The following is a 22408-nucleotide window of genomic DNA, read 5'->3' on the forward strand; positions in this document are numbered from 1 at the left end:
AGAGTACAGATACGAGTTGGTTCTTTGTTTGTAGAATGCAGTAGTTTTTATAAGATTTCCAGCGTTTTATCACAAGCTCTTTAGTACTTGACATGAAATTAGCATTTTTCTTGATGATTTGTGCATTTGTCAGTTCAACTAGTAATGTGTTGAAAATATTGCGTATTCATTATTTATAACAAATTCATATTTCTTATTGGTTTGTTTCAGGCCCCTGTGATCATTATTCCGGACTCGTGTTCACAAACAAATGGAATGTTAACGCGAAGAACTGAATAAAAATGAAATAATAAATAACTCCATTTCTTTTATTATTTCAAATATCTCTGTGCTGTGATTCTGTTTTCTTATTAATTATTATTATCATTATTGTATAATATGACATGTACTTATATTGTAATTTATGAATATTAAATTGTTGAGTTCAATTTAAAATGAGTTTTTTTTGTCATTAGATATCAAATTTATATTTTCAAATAATATAAACTCATTGCCGGGTGCTGGTTTAAACAAACTCATAGTGAGAAGTAAAGTGAGTGAAAATGATAGGATGACACTGATGACAGAGTAGCCAAGTCTTGATGTATTAGCTTCAGCCATCATAACTATCTGGGGACAATTATTGTCCTCACATTGAAATTTCGCACAATGATGTAAGTTGATAAGATCATGTTCTATGAGAATCACCCGTTAAGCACTTCATTTCAGTATTTCCTTGTGAAGAGGCGCGCTTAAGGACATCTCAAGGATCAAAATTTCTAACACTGTTACGTTGGTTTAATAATCGAATCTCTGTTACTTTTGACAATAATCGAATCTTCTCTTACTATGTTCCAAATTTCCCACCAGTTTTCCCCTTCTGCAGCCACAATAGATGAACCCAATATCTTTTTTTTATTCACATTAGTCAAATACCTTAATCTTTGGCTTCATGAAAAGTACATTTTGTAGTGGACAAAACCAGCAGCTGACAAGCCTCTTGCCGCCCGTCTGGTGTGCATTGCATCTGGTCACTGGTCTGTGCCACACCAATTCACTGTGTGAATTGGTCCTTTGGGTGCTCAACATAGTCAGGAGGTACCGTAGAGGTAGAGGACGAGGTCCAAGATGAGATAGAAATGCCTCAATGTAACACAAATACATGACGTGTTATGGGGTGCCCGCATGATAAGCAGGTCGAGGTAAGCCACACGGTGAAACTCGACCTCATCACCATAATTCATTGCCCTATAACACATCATAATTATAGTTGTGTTACATTGAGGTACCTGTATCTTGATCTCTCCCTCTACCTCCTTTCTCTGCATTTACCCTTACAATACCAAATTATTATAAGTATACAAATATCAAGTGTGGAGGCACTAATTATCGATTCCTTTATTCAAACAATATATTTTTGCTGAAATTATACTTACATTATTATTGATGTAAAAATACATTTTGTTGTGCATATTGTAATGTGGTATTTTATGCCCCACTCTGGCTGCGACAATTATATAATGTCGCAAATCAAATTAGGTTATCAAATTATTGATATTGTCCCTCAATGCTGCTGCTGCGATAATTATTATGAAGCGTGATATTTCAATTGAATACGTAGTTGTATAAAATATACATATGTCCCACGTTATGGCGTAACGTGTGCTTACTTCACAGACGCAATATAGGCCTACTACAACTCCTATCAACTCAATTTAGAGCTCCAACCAATATCTATGGCAAGATAATATTATATTTGAACAGTGCACCATATGTCTGCAATCCGTACCATCAATACTGCCGCTCCAATCTCTGTAGATAAAGAAGTATACTAGGGTATCCAGTATTGCAAAAAACAATTTGTTCTGATCAAATGATCTGATCATTCTGTCAAAAGTTATAAGTGTTTAAAGTTTTGATCCTTGACGTATCCTTATGAAATACCCACCCCCCACTAGGAAATACTGAAATTAAATGTTTCTAACGGGTGATTCTCAGAAAATACCGAAATATGTATTTTTTGTTAGGAAGGCCTTGAAAAGGTATTATAATGAAACATGATTTCTATTTTTGGGTGTATTCCCCCTCCCCCCGCTACAAAATTCGAAAACTCCTAAGGAATCCTGTTCAGAATTATTTTTCTTTCACGTGATGTATGGTTTTTATCTATACTAGATAAATATCCAAGTTGTATAGGTAGAAGTGGTAGGTTTGCATAATTTTGAAAACCTCTTAAAAAATACCCCTTATTTGAAATTCGTATCTCTGGAACCAAAAATGGTAGAATCCTGCCCGACCACTCAATTTATTGGAATTTTATTATCTTTGATTTTGTGAGAATGATTTTTCCCCCAAACGTTTTCGAGATTAAATGGAAAATGTTTAAAGTCCGAAATTTTAGGGTTTTGGGGGTGAAGCCGCTCTCTGGCGTGTCAGCAAATTTTAGATTCGAATCCAGCGCACCAAAATAAGAACCGTCGAGAAAATTCTTTCGGGCTGTTTCCTGAAAAACGACTAGACTATAAATAAATATAAATCTCAGTACCCTTTGAAAATGGCTTCAATGTCCAAAACATGTTGTGACGAAATAATTTAAAAGGTTACTGATTTATATTTCTATTTTATTGCAGCTGGTAACTTTAGATGCTAAATCATATTATCACAATATGATCTTGAATCATGATCATCTTTTCGTTCTTCAGTAGCCGCTCGGCCGAAAATTTCGAAAACATATGTCTGTAAAATGGATTAATTATAAATAATTATTATTAGCCCCCCTATTAAAATTTCTGTTCAGAAACTATCCCCATATTCACACAACATATTCCCAAAGTTTCATGCCGTTATGTCAAGTAGTTTTCAAGTCTACAGGGAACAAACAACATGCAAACAAACACACAAGAGACATTCATTTTTTATAGATTTCCATTCGGCTCAAACAAAAGCCTCTCTAAATGAAGATAGAATGACAAGGATTCAGTTCTGTTGTTTTAACATTTTTTCAATCACTTTCAAAAAGTTCATGTAGTACCTACTATTGTGTTTGAGACACTTCTTGCGCTATCATAGTTTTCACCACTATTCTGTTCCACAGTCCTATCTCTTGCAGTCGTTAACTATATCTATAATAATTATATAAAGTAAAGAGCTGGCTTATGCACGTACGGGATAGGAAAATTATGTTTGACGCATCATCACGTCTGAACTACTGGACTAATTAACTTGAATTTTACTTATAGATTCTTAATTAACCAAGGATGGTTATAGGCCTATTCTCAATTCTTCAAAAGTTCATTACGTCAAGTTTTCATTCTGTCAAGTTTTAAAATACACCTTGCGAAGCACGGGTTCTTGCTAGTAATATTCTATGCTTCATTGCTTCTGGCTAGCCACGTGCATAATTTTGAATAGTGTCCAATTCGTGCCAAAAGTTTACTGTTCTCCTATTGGCAGAAAGTATTGCTGGTTCATTTAACTTGGATAATGTTTTTACATGTAATCTGAATTATGTAACAATGTTTTTTGTTTTTGTCTTGTCTTTGCTTTCAGAATCAGAAATTCAGATAATATTATAACTCCATTAATTAGTAGTAATGTTGAAGTTTAACAAGACATTTCTTAATTCGTCATCATTATATCGTACATAATTCAGCCCAATTTTTTCAATAGACTGAAATTCCTTGTTTTCTTTCAATCTTCCAATTTCTGTTGTTTTCTGAATCTTCCATATTGACGTTTCGTATGAATGAAGGAATGTAAAAAGCAAAACCTTTTACCATTATTTATAATCTAATAAATTCTGTTATTTAACTCATATCAAATTAATTTTATTAGGATCGTTGGAAAAGGTTGGTAATTATCCAAGTTGAAAACTTTTTCTACTGTATAATATTATAGGTTATCTCACAACTGTTATAGTGTATTCTCTTGCATTATTCTTATAGATTTTTATTTATGTATGACTGAGTACCAGATATTATTTATATTGTCATTTATTGAAACAGATCATCATTCCAGGGTTAAATGTTAACAGGGCCTACTTATTTAGTATATAGTCTGCGGAATATCGATAGAGGAGGTCAAGACGATTTCAAATACTGTAACTTTATAATTATAGCCTATAACATTGTTAACAATATTTTAAGGATTAGCTGAGCAATCATACATACTTGAAATGAAGTGCCCGCTATGACTTTTTAACGGTTAGGTGCATTTATTATTTTGAGATAAAGATGAAGTTAGGTTCAAAGTAGGTTAGAGCACCTTTTTCTTACCAATGATCTATTGCTATTACCAAACTTGTAATTCAAGAATTTTTATTATTAGCTGTCCATTTACCAACTTTCTTAGTACTTAGGCCTAACTAGAGTAAACTATCATAAGTAGTATAGCCTACTGGAAATTATTTCCAATTGAACTTTTATAGATTCAGTGTAAGTATATTCCCTTCATGTTAGTTGTTTTTAATGAGTGTTTAAAATCTTTACCAGAAAAGCGTAAAAATCTTAGCAATGCCATGTGGTCAAGTGCAACCTTGACCCTGCATTTCTCTAAATTTTTGCTCTGCTGAGCAGAAAAAATGTAATTGATTCTTATATGAGTGATCTCACATTGGTGAACATTCACATAAAACTATTGTATTTTCTTTCTGCTTAGCAGAAATTTATTTACATGAATCAAATACAAATAATCATGCTACTAATATTTTTATTTTTCATTTCTGGTAGCTTGTATTATATTTACTTGTTCTATTCTACATATTTAAAAAAAATATGTTAAATATTTTTAGTGGGTGTTTTTAAAATTTCGTAGTAAAAGCTCTAAGCTTGGCAAAACTTATGTACCCAACCACAGACTATATTATCACATTTTGTAGTAGATACAGGTTTATTCAGTAAAACTGAAAGAGTTCTGAAGGGTTCCAAAATTCTAAATCGAGGCTTGTTGCTCCGTAACTCTATCGTTTGCTATTATTATTGAATAACAAAAATTCTAATATCAGTTATAATTGTATATCCATGTGCCTTTTATTATACAGGTCAAGGATCAAGCACCATGCCGGCAGCCAATCTAAATATAGCAGTTGTTTGTTCCAGCAACATGAATAGGAGTATGGAAGCTCATGCGTTTCTAAGGTTTTAAGTATAAATATTTTTCATCCATTAGTAAGATGACTATCATTATTACTGATTAATTCATTTTATTTTGCTGCGGATGATGGTTCCATAGGCTTCATCGCATATTAATACTGTGAGCTCTGAACCACCAGGAATTGGTTTAAAAGCTAAGACTTCAACGATAAGGGTGTCTTGGACGCACTGAATTTTTTGCTCGTTAATCGGGTGCAGTGTCTTTTATAAGGTAAACTATCCGGTCGCAATATAAGAAACTATGCATTCTGAAGATGACGCCAAAAATAAATTCAGCGCGTCTAAAGCTCATAGCACACAGGAGGTACGCGCGCCCCTCGCAAATTGACATTTGCATTAACGGAAGCGCGGTGTGCCCATTCTAACTTACTCAAATACTAAGTATTCAACCGGAATATTTTTAGTTTTTTATGTAGGCCTATAGTTGGGGCTCAACTTTTATTGAGCAGAAACTCTTCAATGAAACCTAAAGCACGAACTTTGCTTATCTGATGTGACTACGAGGACATGTACTTCATACTTCTCTCCTTATTCATGACCAGATAACTGGATTGACTGTGTCAGAAAGTGGACCTTACTTGGTCCTTGTCGTAGAGTTGACATATAAACTATGTCAATAATAATTATACACTCATTTACGTCTGTCAACTTAGTGAAACATATAACAATATAAAACATTTCAATCCTCAAACTAATGAAAATGAAAAAAAAACAAGTTTCAGAGGTTGTGGTTTGGAAATTTTATAGATTACAATAATTATATAATATATTAATTATACAGGGTGTTTCAGAAGTAGTGTCGAGAATTTTAGGGTATTGTACCTGGATGCTAGGAGACTACAAATGTCATATTTGAAGTGTCCAAAACTCAGCGGTTATCCTTATAGCTGCCATTTTGTTTTTTTCACTTAAAAATTTTTATCTCAAGAACGAAATGTTGTATTGATCTGAAATTTGGCATGAATATTTATGCTATAAAGACTCAACTATAAAAATAAAAAAAAATTTTCGTTGAAATTTTTCAAAATGGCGGCCATTTTAAATTTTTGATGGCGAATATCTCGAAAACCGTCCATTTTACAGAAAATTTACAAGAGACAAAAAGTTAGCAAATTTTTTCACGATTCCAATGATACCTAATTTATTAAGATTGGTCGAAGAATAACAGAGAAATTAATTTTTTTCGTACTGCATGCATGACCACTTTTCACCATTTAAAGATCAATATTAATTTTTTAATTCCAGATGTATTTAAGATGAAGCTTTGAAACTCGGTATGGCTCCATATGGGCAAACAGATGATTTTACAATGGTTTTCAGATGATAATGTTTGTCTTGTAAAAGTATTGTTGTTTCATTAAAAGTAAAGAACCAGATGTAGTGCTTCCTATTTCTTAGTCTCACGTTTCCTAGGTCTTATTTCTATCTTAAATTTCCAGTTTCAATATTTTCTTACGTTGCTTCTACACAAATATTTAATTATTGTAATGGAATTTAGTTCGCTGGAGTACACCGATATTCACTTCATGTATGGAGCAGCTCTTGGCAATGCGACCGAAGCAAGAAGAATGTATGCAGCTGCATTTCCAAACCGCCGTCTCCCTTCCGACAAGGTGTTCACAAGAACTCACAATCGGCTGAGAGAAGTTGGTTCATTTGAACGGAACAGGGTAATTGCTGGTAGGCCTCGAGCAGTTCGAAATGTTGCTTTTGAAGAGGAAGTATTGCAGAAATTCGATTTCAATCCTAGAACGAGTACGAGAGCAGTTGCAAAGCAAATCAATTCAAGTGCTTCTTCTGTGTGGCGTGTACTAAACAAGGAAAGACTTCACCCCTTCCGCTTTCAAAAAGTTCACTCATTGGTTGAACGCGACTATGAGCCAAGAGTAAACTGTGCCCGTTGGTTTCTTCAGCAAGACATTATCCAACCAAATTTTCTAGAAAATGTGTTATTTACCGATGAGTCCAGCTTTACAAGAGAAGGAATCTTCAACTCTCGCAACAGTCACGTCTGGGCCTTAGACAATCCTCATGAGGTCAAAGTGCGTGGTTATCAGCATAGATTTTCGCTGAATGTTTGGACGGGTATCTTAGGTAATCGCGTGATTGGACCATACATTCTTCCTAATCGTCTGAATTCTCCCACGTACATTACTTTTTTAAGAGACATACTACCAGAACTTTTGGAAGATGTGCCTCTTGCAAACAGATATAATATTTGGTTTCAACATGATGGTGCCCCTGCTCATTTCGGAAATGTTGTTACGGACTTTCTGAACATGACCTATCGTCAGCGGTGGATTGGGCGGGGTGGACCAGTACCGTGGCCCGCACGTTCACCTGACCTCAACCCTTTAGATTTTTTTTCTGGGGCCATATGAAAGACCTTGTTTACAGCACGCCAGTAGAAAACGAAGAAGACCTTGTGGCAAGAGTGGTTGCTGCAGCAGGTGCCATTCAAGATGATGAAAATGCTTTTATAGCAGTTCGACGGTCCATGATTGAAAGGTGCAGACTGTGTAATCAAGTTGAAGGACGGCATTTTGAGCAATTGCTGCATTAGTATCAGTGAACCGATTTGAGTGAAATTAATATTTTTCAATGTAAAATAAAATTTGGAGGAAAGTTATTCTTGTATATTTCTGTAATAAGAACGGTTTTCATGAAATTATAAAAAAATTAATATTGATCTTTAAATGGTGAAAAGTGGTCATGCATGCAGTACGAAAAAAATTAATTTCTCTGTTATTCTTCGACCAATCTTAATAAATTAGGTATCATTGGAATCGTGAAAAAATTTGCTAACTTTTTTGTCTCTTGTAAATTTTCTGTAAAATGGACGGTTTTCGAGATATTCGCCATCAAAAATTTAAAATGGCCGCCATTTTGAAAAATTTCAACGAAAAATTTTTTTTTATTTTTATAGTTGAGTCTTTATAGCATAAATATTCATGCCAAATTTCAGATCAATACAACATTTAGTTCTTGAGATAAAAATTTTTAAGTGAAAAAAACAAAATGGCAGCTATAAGGATAACCGCTGAGTTTTGGACACTTCAAATATGACATTTGTAGTCTCCTAGCATCCAGGTACAATACCCTAAAATTCTCGACACTACTCTGAAACACCCTGTATAATATAATTATATAATATATTAATAATTATATAATATATTATAATTATAAGTCTAGAGAGTTTTATTTTATTGTGTGTCAGAGAGTTTTCCTTTATTTCTGGCTTTAACTAAGGTTATTCTCTATATTATTATATCTTCTATGATATAGCATACTATGCCAACTTCAAAGTATTTTTATTCCTATCCCACTTTCTGCACTTGGAGAGCGATTTGTGCACTGTTCAGTTTAAAACTGCATAGGAAGATTATCCGCTCAAATGCAGTTCAATTTATTCAAATTGCTTGGCTATTCAGACATACCGGTACTGAACCAACTCTTAAAAACAAATGTTAAAGTTCATACAATTGTTTGTGTTCGCATATATATCGAAAACTACGCGTCTTAAGAACATTAAAATATTATACAAACAACATTATAGTTACACAATTTTCTTCAAGTTTCATTCGAAATTTTTTACATCGTTCTTAGTTTCTTGATAGCCGCTAATAATTGTGACATTTTTGAAAAACGCATTTGCCTCCACTTTTTGGTTTTATAGTTTTAAACGACCAATGAATAAAATCCGTGCTGATTGTGAGCTTATAGAGCATTAAATTCTCTTTAATATTATGTATATAATGTCACTATTCTATTAATTTCCAAAACGACTGTTTGTGTGAAATCTTTAGTTTTGCAACAATAGATCAGTTGATAGAGAAATCTTGAGTGAATGTTTGGAACCCAATTTTTGACATATCAGTTTTGTTAGGACTAGTAAGGAGGTGATTTGAAAAGTCCTCATCCCTATCACTTACTATCCCAAATAGTCTACCCCCTCCCTTACTATCTCATGTTTACCTCCTTACTATCCCAAATAATAATAATATCGTGTGACCTGGCTGGCTCAGGTCTCAGGTCGCAACTGATCAATTTCAGGGCCTCCGACATGACCTAACGACTGCTTTTTAGGCAGCCAGGACCGGCGGCTTAACGTGTCCATCCGAAACACGGGAGTGGCCCGAGAAAAATATCTTACACTGGCTGGGATTCGAACCAGGGCCTTTGGATTTTAAAGCCAGCATCTAATCCACTCGGCTACGGCTACTCCACACTATCCCAAATAGAGCTGTGGGGTCAAAAATGGCATCCATACATTTTCATCATTTTAATTTTCTTTTGAGCATTTGCTGTCTGCACTTCTTTGCCATTCCAGAACCATTCGATAGTTTTAATGTGAAAAGTAATAAATTATAACTCTTGACGCAACCCATCCGGCCTTGCTGGTATTGGTGAAGAGGAAAGTTTTTCCAAAAAGATTGATAATTTGTTTTCTTTTGATGTGTGTATAAAACAGATTTTGTTATTGCGGATGATGCCCACATGAGCTTTTTGCTTGTGCTTGGGTAATGGGAAGTGCGCGGGTGATTTATGAGTTGATCAAGGCATCCTCTACTTCCGAAATGCAGAACTATCTTTGTTGTAGGAATTGATAATGCTAGATTATTTTTGTGAATCATCTTAAAAATACTTTTCATCTATTCGCATTCTAACGCCAGCATCTTTATAGCATTGTGTTTCCGAATCTTATGACAAATAGCTTTTCGCAGAATGTGATGCTCATATTATGAATCTTGGGACATGGTGATTATATTGACGTCTTTTCAAGACTAAATTTTGGCCCTCTATTGTAGTTGAATCACCTGTCAATGAATTGAAACTGTTCTGAAAACTTGAATTTACATTTTCTTGTTAATCCATTAATCATTTCCTTGTCTAATTCAATATGAGATTGAATTGATCATTTCCATTAAAATAATTATTGTCTGAACTTGAAAATGATCGGTATGAATTGGATTTGTGCCTCATAAACTTTGATTGTCCTGAATTTCAACCCAGTGGTGGCCGTATGTTTAGCTTTAAGATAGGTATTTAAAGTTGTACAATTCGTGGTTGCATTATAATAATTTCAATTTTTCAGCAAAAAGGGCTTCAAAGTCCGCTCATTTGGAACTGGTGACAAGGTGAAATTACCTGGAACTGGACCCGACAGGCCAAATGTATACGACTTCAGTTGCACCTATGATGAAATCTACCAGGATCTCTTAAACAAAGACAAAACTTTGTATCCTTTTTATTAGCTTGAAATTTTGAATTTTGCAAGAGTATCAATCTTCATGGAAAACTAATTAAGATTTAGTAAGATTTGTAGTACAAAATGCTTACATGTGAAAGTCACAAAGGCTCATCCACACATATTCCAGTTTGGCTGACGGCCGGCTGTCACGTGTGGACCAAACCATGAGACAAAACAGAATAACCCCTAATGAAACATGTCATATTATCATAATGTGGGCCGGCCATTAACCAGACTGAAGGTCGATCTCTATACGTATTGAGGTACCTTAAGTGAATGAAAGGAAGTACCAGATTTATTAATATCAACAATAAATATTGAAAACTGAAAAGCAACTACACTGATATAAGAACTGAAAAGCTACTGCATACACTGATCCAATCATAATATTGATGTATAAAGAATAATACGTGTACTCTTCAAGTGCATAATTTTTTCAGTAACATTGATTATTAAATTAGTTATTTTTTACTTACAGTTTCTTGTGAACGACAAGCGACAACTGCTCTTAATAGTATCTTGCATCGCATCTAGAAGGTAACATTAAATACTCTGGTTTCTTAACACTTAGGCCTACCTATGTCGAGAATGTTATTCCTTAATCAAACTTCTCAGCTATACTCAAAATGGACTACTCAACATGATTGACAGAAATAGGAGGATAAAGCCAAAACCAGAAAGATTTCAGCTGTGTAAAGAAAAGTTTGACATTGTCGTTACCTGCGAAGAGAGAGTTTATGACCAAGTAGTGGAATGTAGGTATTTTTCTTCAACTCTCCCAATTTCTCTTTCAGATGTGTTGTCTTTTCCCCTATCTGAACCGGATGTATGGTCAATCATCCCGTTCAAGTACCTCATGATGCTGTTGCCAATGATTCATAGAGATGGAGGGGATTATCAGATCTTTTATCTAATAGAATCATTACTATACTTTCAAATTAAAATGCTTAATCGTATTTCAAGAACTTATTAAGAACTTTTTATGAAATGGAATGACAGACGCATTAAGAATCTGAATGTCGTTAACTAATTAAAATACACAAAATTATGATTATTTTGTATCAACCAACAACCAAAAAACTCAAAGGGAAGGAAAATAATATACGGTACTTGAATTATTATGAAAATGAAAAAGATTTTATTCATCCAAATAATGTACAATAACAGAAAAATCAGAAAAGTCATTTAAAGAAGTAGTTAAAATTGTAACTGATCATTCAGATTAGATAAGTTATCTCTTGGTACTTCTGACCGATAGGTGACATTTTGGACTGCCCAACTAAATTTAAATTATTCGCAATCTACCTTATACTGTTGATAAGATCCACTTAGGTCTGGGACTTGAGCCTCTCCAATTTAGTTTAAACCCTCTATTAGAGACCTGCGTACACGTGTGTGAATCGTGTGCCAGGACGACCGTTAAATTGAGTAATTAGAGCACTGCTTGAAAATGGTCTTGCTCCTGTCATCGTCCTGTACACGATTCGCACCTGTGTGCGCAAGGCTTGTTATGTGAGTGAATTTCTCCTCGTGTTTAATTCCAAGAAAATAACCTAGCCTAAATGAAAAATATTAAGGTAGCGATGCTCTGCATTCAAATAAATATTTTATTTGAAGCTTAGTAGGTATTTTTTGGTTGTATTTATTGACCGTTCATAAATTATCAAGTTACATGTTGTTTCTGAGTCCTCATGATTGGTAATTGTGTTTTCAGATCAATACTGGAGACTACCGTATGAAAATGGTTGATGAGGTTGGACATGTGGCTTTGTTGTGATTTAATAAGTTGTTGGAAGCAGCAGGAATCAGACATAATTGCGCCTTAATGCTGTTGTATTGTTAAGAAAAATGTTTTCGGGCATTGAGGGATTTCATACCCCCGATTTAAAGAATAATGAGATCGTAATCTATTCATCGTTATTTTTTTCACATGAAATCCAGGTGTCTTTGATTACACTATTCACATAACACTTGTAATTTGTTAATCGAGAAAAGTTTGCTTCAAACTCCATTGCTGTTCTGATTTGGATGATTATTTTACTCATACCTGAAGCATTAATGCTGCAGTGATATCATGTTTAATTGATAATTTAGTCGGTTCTGAACAAACCTGGACTAATAACTGGACGATTTCAGTTGTGGAAGATTGCATTAACTGTATCTATTCTAACAAAAATTGTCAATGATAGTCAATTTGAAAATTACGAGGGCAGTTTGGAAAGCTTCCGACCTAAGCTTGAAGATGACAACACTCGTAAACAGATCTGGTGTATAGTTACTGAAATGTGTGCCATTTTGAATGCATAGTATTTATGTTAATATTGTTCGAGTAAGTCGATGTTTGCTCACTACAGACCAAAACTTGTTCAATTTAAACTCTGTTGGCGCAGTTTAGGCACCAATTTATTTCTTCAGATAATATTCGAGTCCGTTACTTACCATTCAGAACTGAAATTCGTGGACTGTTTAGGAGTACAACTTGGGTCTTTAAAATAAATACTACGCCTCCAAAATGGTTTAATTTTTAGTGCCTAACTACAAAATATGACTAAGAAGATCTTGTTCAATAGGTTGTCATCTTCATGGTTAGTTCGGAAACATTTAAAACTGCCTTCGTATAGGTAGGCTACTATATAGTGACTAGTAAGCCACTCAATATGGCATGGTTTGTCAAGCTTTACCCTTGTTACTTCAAGTTAATTCCAGTCAGTCTCTCTTGGTAAACCGTGAAATTTCAGAAGTTTTCTCAAGTATTTTTCTAGTATTCTACGATGAGGACTTCTTGGAAGAATATAATTATGGAAAATAAGGCTTGATAAGAAGTTACTATACTACATTCTATTTGTTGATTTTGCAAATTTTCACTCTACTACAAATTGGAAATTCAGGAGTAGTATTTCTCTCGAGAATTTTTCAATAAATAGCCTTAACTCAAAGAGGATGTTCCACCTTTAAACCAGTCCTCACTCAAAAATGGCCAAATCATCTTAAAATGAAAAATGTCTGAAATAAGAGTAGGGCCAATGAACCCAATAACTCATATTAACTGAAACTTTGTATAATTGAATGGCCACTTATGTTGATGAAATTCAAGTAAATGCTACATAAAATCGATAGAAATGATCTCTGACAAATTCCACAAATTTAGAGAGATAATGCTCTCCATGCTATATGCGACTTTATTAAGAATCCACTCTATTACAATCGAATATAGTTTTGATGCAAAATATAGGATCCAAAAATTTTCAATAGGACCTAGATATGGATCTAGATAGCTCCTCCGCACAGATTTGAGGGATTTCAACCTCCTGATCCCTCTCAAACACCTGGATCTCAGTGAGCGACTGATTAGTCTTTCAAATTTAGGTTTTATTACTCTCGGGCCCCTCTTAATGTTCTGATGGTTGTGTAACAGTTATTGTCATAATCATTGAACGATGAGTGATTTTTTCAAGATACTTATGTACATTTTAATGTTATGTTTTATAGTTTTTGACAATTATTTATTGACTTTTATAGGGAATTCTTGGAGAAATTTTCAGTCTATAACTTCTAAAAATATGGATTTATTTAGATGATCTATCATAGACAAGCCTTATTGTTCTAATCAATATTTTAGGAATATCCTAGTCTTATTCAAATAAGCATTTAAAAGGCGTTCCAATGTCATAATAAGAGGTCAAGCTTTGGCCAAAACTCAATTTTTCATCAAATTTTTTCCATCTTTTTAATGATAATGATTTAATCAAATCAGAATTAAAGCTCAAGATTTTTTTTCAATATTAGTTCAAAGGCCTGGAATATTTTCTATCTATCAACCTTCCAAATTTGAAATTGTAAATTTACTTTCAGTTATCCTTTTCTGAGCGCAAATAGTTTTGCACAATAAACATGAATTACTTTAGAAAATCATTTCAATTGAATTTTTGAAGCAGAAGTTTTAGGGTAATGTAAGGATTTTACATGTTCAATGTTAGGTGACACTAGAAATAAAATGGCTGTTTAGAGAGCATATTGTTAGAACGTTATTCAGAGAAAGTCCTTAGATGCTCTTCGTTCTAGAGCAAGGTAGAGGATTGATTCTTTACCGTCCGTATAACATGAATTATACAAATATAATTTTACGGATGAAATTTCTATTGATAGATATAATTGTTCATTAGTAGCCGTACCATTGTAACCATTCTATATACATAAATTACATTCTATATTGTATAAATCACTAAATTTGACGATTCCTATACTCTGATAAAAATATCTGGGAAGCTTTTCAAAACAAAACTATCCATTTCAGACTCTTTCATGAATAAAAATTACCTTTTTATGTCTTGAAATTTTTATTGAGTTGATAACAAATTGAAATGCCATAAATAAATTGTTTAATTTTTCTGCAATGCGGTACTCTTATAGAAGACGGTGGTAACTTTCTAAATCAATCCCCCCGAGTCACTGTGTTTGCCAATCAGCATGTTTTTCAGTAGGAATCTTTGCAATTTCCAAAATGTTGAGGTGCGTACAGACTTACGCGCTGCGCCTCACACAAACGGAACGCGAGCAGTACCTAAGATGATCGCAGGTCGCGCGATTCCAGTTCGCGGGCAAAGAACTGTCAAGCTCCCGCCGACAACATTGGAGCACGTGGCAGGTTAGCGCTCTGATCTCCATTACCGTACTCAGCGAATAATGGTTTGAGAAACGCGTTTGCCGCGCTGTGCGAATTCTGAACGCAGCTAAGTATATCTGAAAATCATTTATAAATTGATACATACAAAATCATTCTCAATTATGAATGATTGGGAAGGAACAACAGGCTTAAAGCATAAAACTGTTTCTTTTCCAAATTTAGATAGAAATTGTCCAAAAATAATGTGATGAATCTTGACATTATTTACAAAATATAACGTTACAACTTTCGTCCGAATGAAACTTGATTAATTTTTGTCTCTGGCAGCTCTCCATTACATTCATTTTTAATCGTGCTGCGCCAGTTGGTTTTAGAGCTACCTTTATTCGAGTTCTTGAACTCTATAGTCTGTTCTGGAGCCCGAGAGACGATGTACTATACAAACATGCGCGTTTGAGATTGGATCTTGGAGCAACAAGACGGATTCACAGTAGCTACCCAACATCTTTGTTATAGACTGAACTGAATAATCACAATACGTGACCATGAAAGTGGCCATTACATAAAATGCTTTCAGGTTCCATGAAAGTATTGTGAACTGGAATTTACGAGTTCAGATATTGACAATGGATATGAGTCATCACTCTTTACCCACACAAATGAAAGCTCTATGTTGCTTTTAGCATGTAGTTGAAATCTCATGAGAACCTCTTTGAATTGAAGTTTGTCATAATAATTTTCCATACATTCCATTTCATTATTACCTATATCGATTCTAATTTCAGGAAATGAATAAATAATTTATTGTCAAAAATGTCATAAGTCAGTTCAAGCTTACAGTAATATCACATTTTATTTTCATTATTATAATAATTTTTTTAATTCAATTTCCTAGCACTCTCAAGTCCAAAACAAACATTCAAACAAATAAATTTCAAAATTGTATTTCGAAAAACTCATCTACCGGTACTTTATATAAACATTTTCCAACGAGCGAATTCTTCAAAAAGGCTTTGGAGACTTCTGTATCCAGTTGTCTTCTAGGCTCTCTTCATGCACTAAAAATAAATACGTATGGCTTTTTGTCCCTTACGGGAAGCTCCCACCTAGCCTATAATTTAAGCCTTCAATTGTATACTGTAAAACATCAGCCGGTACCAACAGTCTAAATGTTAACAGTTTAACTTTAGCATAGATTGGCTCTGTATATGTAGTTCTCATCCATTTCTTCAATATTCAACGTACATGTTGCGTTTTTTGTACATGTTATCTGTAATGTGCCTAAAACTGCTTATAGAGAGACTGACTGAGGGATTGGAGAGACTGAAAATTACAGGTAGCCAGTGCTTCTCATTACGTCCAGCTCCTACCAATTTCTGTTAACCAAACTTCTAAATGGTAATTTATGGAAAGTGACGTAATTTTCAGAAGAAAATGACTCAATATTTCAGAAGAATAGGCCTACATGTAAATTGTAACTGCAATGGTCTTTGAGATGTTATCAAAATACATTGAAAAACTATTTTGCAAGTTTAAATAATTGGGTTTTTGACTTGAATCTTTGTTTCATCAATTGGTAGTTTCAGTTGATGGAAGTTGTAAAAAATTTAATGCCAAAGATTTGTCATATATTAAACGGTCTGACTTATTTTATTAAATAAGAAGTTGCAATTGAACACAATTTGAATGACAACGCCGCTATTAGGTCGGCTGGAGGCTCGAGTTTCAACTTGTAGACCAGCGGTTTCCAGCCGGTGGGTCGCGACGTAGCTTTTAAAAATCTTTAAAATGCATTTGAAGTCACTTATACTCTAGATTGTTGAAGATGTTTGGAAATATATCAACATCAAGCAAATTGATTATTTTATACATTTCCCCAAAATATTTTTTTTATAAATCCTCCTAAATAGTTCATATTTTTAAAGAAGGCTCAAATGAATTAGCAAACTGTTTCAGCAAGTCAATTTTTTTTGCAAATACCATCAAACTAGGTCTGAAGTGAACGTTTTTTCACACTATTAGGTGCTATGAAGTTCTTTGAGTCATTAAGAAGCAACTAGTTGGAAAATTTGAAAAATACACAAATGATCGAAGTAGTATTAAGTCTCCTGGGTAGTTAATGCATATAATTACTCGGTGTTTGTTGAGTGGGGGGGAGGTCTTGAAATTTGACGACAACCTTAAAAATGGAAAGTGAGGTTGAAAAGAGGTGTTCAAAGCCCAAGTGTCTCAGCATAGCACATTAATATTATTTTCAACTACAATAGTAGGCTATACTATACCATAACAGGTGTCCTTTCGCAATAGATTATCAAAACTAAAGTGAACTTTATGCAATTACTTGAATATTATAACACTGTTTTGATTGGGAGGCGATGCTGGGGCGGTATCAACTTAATAACATGGTTTCCACCACATGCCACCAATGCTGGCAGCTGGCGCTTCTATGTCACAATTCCTTATAAATAACATCAATGCTTACCATTCAAACAATACTGACAGTATGACGTTAATCTCACTATAATGGTATTTTCAATCGTTTTACCATAGTTGTCTAGTTTTTTTATTGTCAATACTATAGCCATCTAGTCTAAAAACTAATAAGTTATTTTTTTCTATCCTAACATACCCCGGTACTTGAAAAAATGACTGGACTCTTTCACTGGACACTACTTGAATAAGCTCTTGACTAGTTCAAATGGTTTACTCATTTTGAGCCTCCGCACCAACCCTCTATTGTTCAGCAGCTGGATTGCTTCGATGTTGTCTTGTTGGTGGAGTCGCCCCTCGTGCTTCCCCGCATGCCTCTGGATCTTGGTGGACACCAGGTCAACTTGCTGGTCTCTGTGAAGATCGCTGTTCCTGACATACCAAGGAGTATCCACAATGTTACTCAGCACCTTGTTTTGGAATCATTGTATCTCATTGATGTTGTTGTCTTTGGTACATCCCCAAAGTTGTATACCATACGTCCTAACTGGCTTTGTATTGAAGTAGGCCTACTTTGTTTCGGATTGAAAGGATGGAGTTTCTTGTGGATCAGCCAATACAGTTTATTATATTTGATTCCAAGCTCTTCTCTCTTCTTGACATGGACTTTGCATCAAGGTCATACCTGGATACTTGGCATCATTAGCATATGGTACAACTTGATTGTTGATTGTTATTGGTAAGGGCAGATCACTCTTATTAGTGAAATTGATGTGAATCGACTTTGCTTCATTTATTTTCATTCTCCACTTTCTAGTCCAATCTTGAATTTTGTAGATGGATCTCTGGCAATATGATTTTCTGGGATGGTTTTTCTGTTGCAATCTACTGATAATATGACTGTATCGTCTGCAAATGTTGCTGTAGTATTCTCATCAAGGCTGGGAATATCGCTGGTATAGATTAAGTAAAGCACACGGAAATGCGAGTCAACAATGTAATACTTTGATTGAGTGGTCTTATATAAAATAGTGTATGCATAGGCTGTATTCTGTCTACAGAGTACTGGTAAGATGCTTATTACAGTACTCGTAACTAGTCAAACAGTAACTCCTTTACATCTAACTCGTCCTTTGAACACTCATTATAAAACCGTTGCATAAACTACTTTCACTTGCGACTTCCAGGCTGATTACTGTGCTAATTCCATCAATTATTTGTACACGGTGTATTTCTTGTAATTTTGAATCCTAATCATTATCAATTGAGCTTACGCTTCATGATCTTGAAGTGTGGAATATATTATCTGTCATGGCTTGTTCTATAGTTTTGAATCTCTGTCATTCTAATAAATTGCATTTCGATACAGTAGAACCTGGCTAATATGGCTTATGGGTTAATCTGTCAAAATCGGTTAAAGTCAACAGCTTCCGCTGATCAGCACTCAGCACGGTCTCCAATATAGCCTAGTCTCATCAAATCAATAATAATTTTAATATCATGGTAATTTTTAATCATGGTGCTATCAAATTTAAATGTTTTTTTTACTTTTATCGTGGATCATCACTTTTGCTAATGATGTTTGATGCGTCATTAACAGAAATACCGTATTTAGTTTATATTGTAAATTAACTAGCTCATTCGACAATCAGACCCTACCTCAGTAGGTCTACCTACTATAAAAGCGACGTATTTGGTCCCAACTATACGGGCATCTCAGACGCGCTGAATTCATTTCGCGTGTCTTGAGAATGCATGGCCTCTTATGGGGAGCGTCTATTCCGTTCGTTTAGTTCGAACGAGGTCAACGAGCGAAAAAAAATCCAGCGCGTCTATGACGCCCGTACGGTCGAGGCAAAATTGAGGTTCTACTGTATTACTAACACAAAGTTGGAAATTCTGCTTTCTCCAGCCTTGTTAGAATTTTATCATTCATTCAGGCTATTTATTTAAATCAAGTCATTGATTTTATGAAATGATATTGTTTGTTTCAGATTTTGAAAATCGTTCAACAAGTGACAATGCTTCAGTACATGTTATCAATGTAGACATCCAAGATAACCATGAGGAAGCTACGTTAGGAGCTTTTCTAATATGCGAGTTGGTTACATTAGTAAGTATTGCTGAATTATGAAAAATTCAAGACAGAGTCAATTCACTGGGAACTCGACTTTATAAATAGAATAATTTATTATTCTCTCAATACCTACAAATCATATATTCATATTTTTACCAGAAACATTAAATTAAGGCTGTGCAAAGGCTATAAAAATAAACTTTCTACTGGTGACATTTTTCAAAGTTTTTCGATTTTTTTATCATATCAAGCTATCAAAATGAAATAGTTTTCTCAGGAAAACATTTTTCCGATCATTAATTTTCAAGATATGAGCGCCTAAAGTTTAAATTTTTGGAACAGAACATTTAAAATTCGGTAAGAGATAAATCCATTAGATTTAGAGGATAAATTTGATTGGCAATTTTGATTAAATAAAACAAACATTTTCTAAAATATCAATTTGTATGAGAAAGTTGTTCAATTTACCAAAAATGACCAAGAGTAAACTAAAAGTTATTTTTGGTCATTTTTAGTAAATTGAATAACTTTATCAAAAATTAATATTTTCAGAAAAAAATTGTTTTATTCAATCGAAATTGCTAATCAAATTTATCGTCTAATGGATTTATCTCTTACCGAATTTTAAATGTTGTTCCAAAAATTCAAACTTTGGGCGCTCATAATATCTTGAAAAGTAATGATAGGAAAAAAATGTTTTCCTGAGAAAACTATTTCATTTTGATAGCTTGATGATATACAAATCGAAAAACTTTGAAAAATGCCACCAGTAGAAAGTTTATTTTCAGCCTTTGCACAAACTTAATCTATATTCTGAACATATTGATAAAATTTCAAAATTCTGGAGGCATAGCCGAAGCCGTTAGCCAGAGTTGGTAGATACCGTACATATACTTATTCTATTAACTATTTTAACTATCTTATTCTATTAACTCATCTCAATGAAGCAACCTGAACGTTCTCTACTAGGCTACAGATTACAATAATTGAATCGGCGATTAAAAAAATCAAAAGCAAAATAATAAACAGGCCTCAATATTGGAATTCTACTTTTCGCTGGTAATCTTCATTCATAAGTTCATCGATAAGTTAACACAAACTTACTTCATTTTTGTTTTGCTGCAGTTTCATAAATAATTTCAGTTTTCCTTGATGGAGAGCTCACTAGGTAAAGGATGAAATGATTGAAGAAATAATAATGGTTAAACTTGGAGGCTCCCATAAATAATATAATACTGTATTCAGAAAGATGTGCTGTGTGTTGTAAATTAATGTGTAGAGTGAGTACCTATGCATGTAATCAAATATGAATTTGCATGTCACTTCAATTAATTTACTTACTTGTGTTCTATTTTAGATGACCAAAAGCGACGACCTAGACAACGATATCGATGAACTTCTTAACGAGCACGAATCCAAGTGTCAGCGTCCAATTCTTCATTGTGTGCTCTTCTACTAGCATTCATGCATCCTTCACAACTACTTCTCAAATTTATGTTATAGATATTTTAAAGAAAACTTTTCTTTTAATGGCATGGTATTTTTTTTTTCATTTTAATACTTGTTATAACATTGTTAGCTTGGCATTTCAACTATTTTATCATACTATTCAAGTTAGTTATCTGTGATCCTATTATTTATTCTAGTTTTAGTGATTTTTTTTAAACTAACACTGGATGACCAATGTAAATGAGAACGTGATCATAGTTTAATCAAGCGCTCAAACTGGGCCACTGGACTTCCAACTATTAGGCTATTGGTGACAAATTATAATTTAATCAGTAATAATTGACATAATATTATTAGACTTGTTAGTATAAGTCAACTTTTTACTCAACTTTAATTCTTTTAGCACGTCATGTAACTTATTACATGGGTCCTCTTATGAGTATCACCCAGTATGAGCTGTAAGGCTCTATTCTGGAGGTAAAATTTCAATTTTTTTAAATTCAACTTAAAAGTGAAAAAATTTATTTAAAAAATTAAAGTGATAGCTTATTTTTTTCGATCATCGGAGGTGAACCGATAATTAATTTCTGAATGATATAAATATATAATAAAATGTTGTAGAATTGTAACTTTATTAATTTTTTCCATGCTCCTAAAATAAATTGATCTTAATTTTATTTCCAAAACAGAATATAAAATATCTAGCAATTCTGCTATTCATGATGAATACCGTTTCATTACAAAATGTGAATGCCACTTTAAAAAGCCGTTGAAAAATCAACTGATGTTTTTGAAAATGGTGATATACCCTAAATAGATTGGTAAAAAGTTTCTGATGTTGGGTTACTTCTAGGAAAACGATCTAAACTTATTAGTACTACCAGTCAGTAAAATCATCAATTTTCTGTGATGGGTTCAATTTTCACATTGAAGGGGAAGTTGATTGGAATGATGATAATATGGAATTAGTGTATGAATAAAAATTCGGGGAAGAAACAGTTTTGGGCTGTGCCTGTTGGTCCTTCCCCAATTGTTTCAATGATTAGTGTTTTGTGATCAAAGTTTCGTCAATCTCTGTTAGTTATCAGCATTGGTTTGACAGAGCAAGATGACTGGTGCTTAGCAGGACAGTAATGTGCACTGCATCCACTCTCAACACAGAATAAACCAAGTTAAGCCAGGACCATGCAGTGTTCCGATGCGATCACGGATGACAACGGCCTCTGCATACCACACCATATCCGTCATATGATCTGTCCCACCACCCCAAGGAAATATCGGACATGAGTTGAGTTTGATCAATTATATTTTTGTTTCCACACCCACTACGACAGGCCTACTCCCCTCTCTACAACTTTGATGGACAGCAAGTCACTCATGCTGACTTGAAGCTCAGCCAATGAATTTGAGAGTCAACAACCGCACTCGCATTGCCCAACCAAACAGGC

The 22408-nt window shown here is 34.0% G+C and overlaps 2 protein-coding genes across 5 annotated transcripts in view; one reads left to right on the top strand and one right to left on the bottom strand.

Moving 5' to 3' along the window:
- The window catches only part of LOC111047430 (zinc finger protein 431), an 82177-nt gene that overhangs the window by 325 nt on the left and 59444 nt on the right, over positions 1–22408 (bottom strand). The window lies entirely within an intron of this gene.
- On the top strand, positions 3495–21177 carry LOC120350518 (RNA polymerase II subunit A C-terminal domain phosphatase SSU72-like). Of its 4 annotated transcripts, none has more exons than XM_039424228.1 (6): positions 3495–3827; positions 5018–5114; positions 10225–10368; positions 10996–11135; positions 19429–19547; positions 20869–21177. In XM_039424228.1, the coding sequence occupies exons 2-6, from the start codon at positions 5035–5037 to the stop codon at positions 20968–20970; spliced, it is 585 nt and encodes a 194-aa protein (XP_039280162.1). In that variant the 5' UTR covers positions 3495–3827; positions 5018–5034; the 3' UTR covers positions 20971–21177. The 4 variants fall into 4 exon arrangements, with proteins under 4 accessions (XP_039280162.1, XP_039280161.1, XP_039280164.1 ...); XM_039424227.1 differs by lacking the exon at positions 3495–3827 and adding an exon at positions 3988–4078; XM_039424230.1 differs by lacking the exon at positions 3495–3827 and adding an exon at positions 4026–4228.

Source organism: Nilaparvata lugens, chromosome 3 (assembly GCF_014356525.2).
Source record: "Nilaparvata lugens isolate BPH chromosome 3, ASM1435652v1, whole genome shotgun sequence".
Classification (NCBI taxonomy): Eukaryota; Metazoa; Arthropoda; class Insecta; order Hemiptera; family Delphacidae; genus Nilaparvata; species Nilaparvata lugens.

Coding starts and splice junctions, on each gene's coding strand:
- LOC120350518 (XM_039424227.1), top strand. CDS start 4,003: ATGTTAACAGGGCCTACTTATTTAGTATATAGTCTGCGGAATATCGAT. Junction 10,369..10,995: donor TTAAACAAAGACAAAACTTT/GTATCCTTTTTA, acceptor CAAACTTCTCAG/CTATACTCAAAATGGACTAC. Junction 19,548..20,868: donor TATGCGAGTTGGTTACATTA/GTAAGTATTGCT, acceptor GTTCTATTTTAG/ATGACCAAAAGCGACGACCT.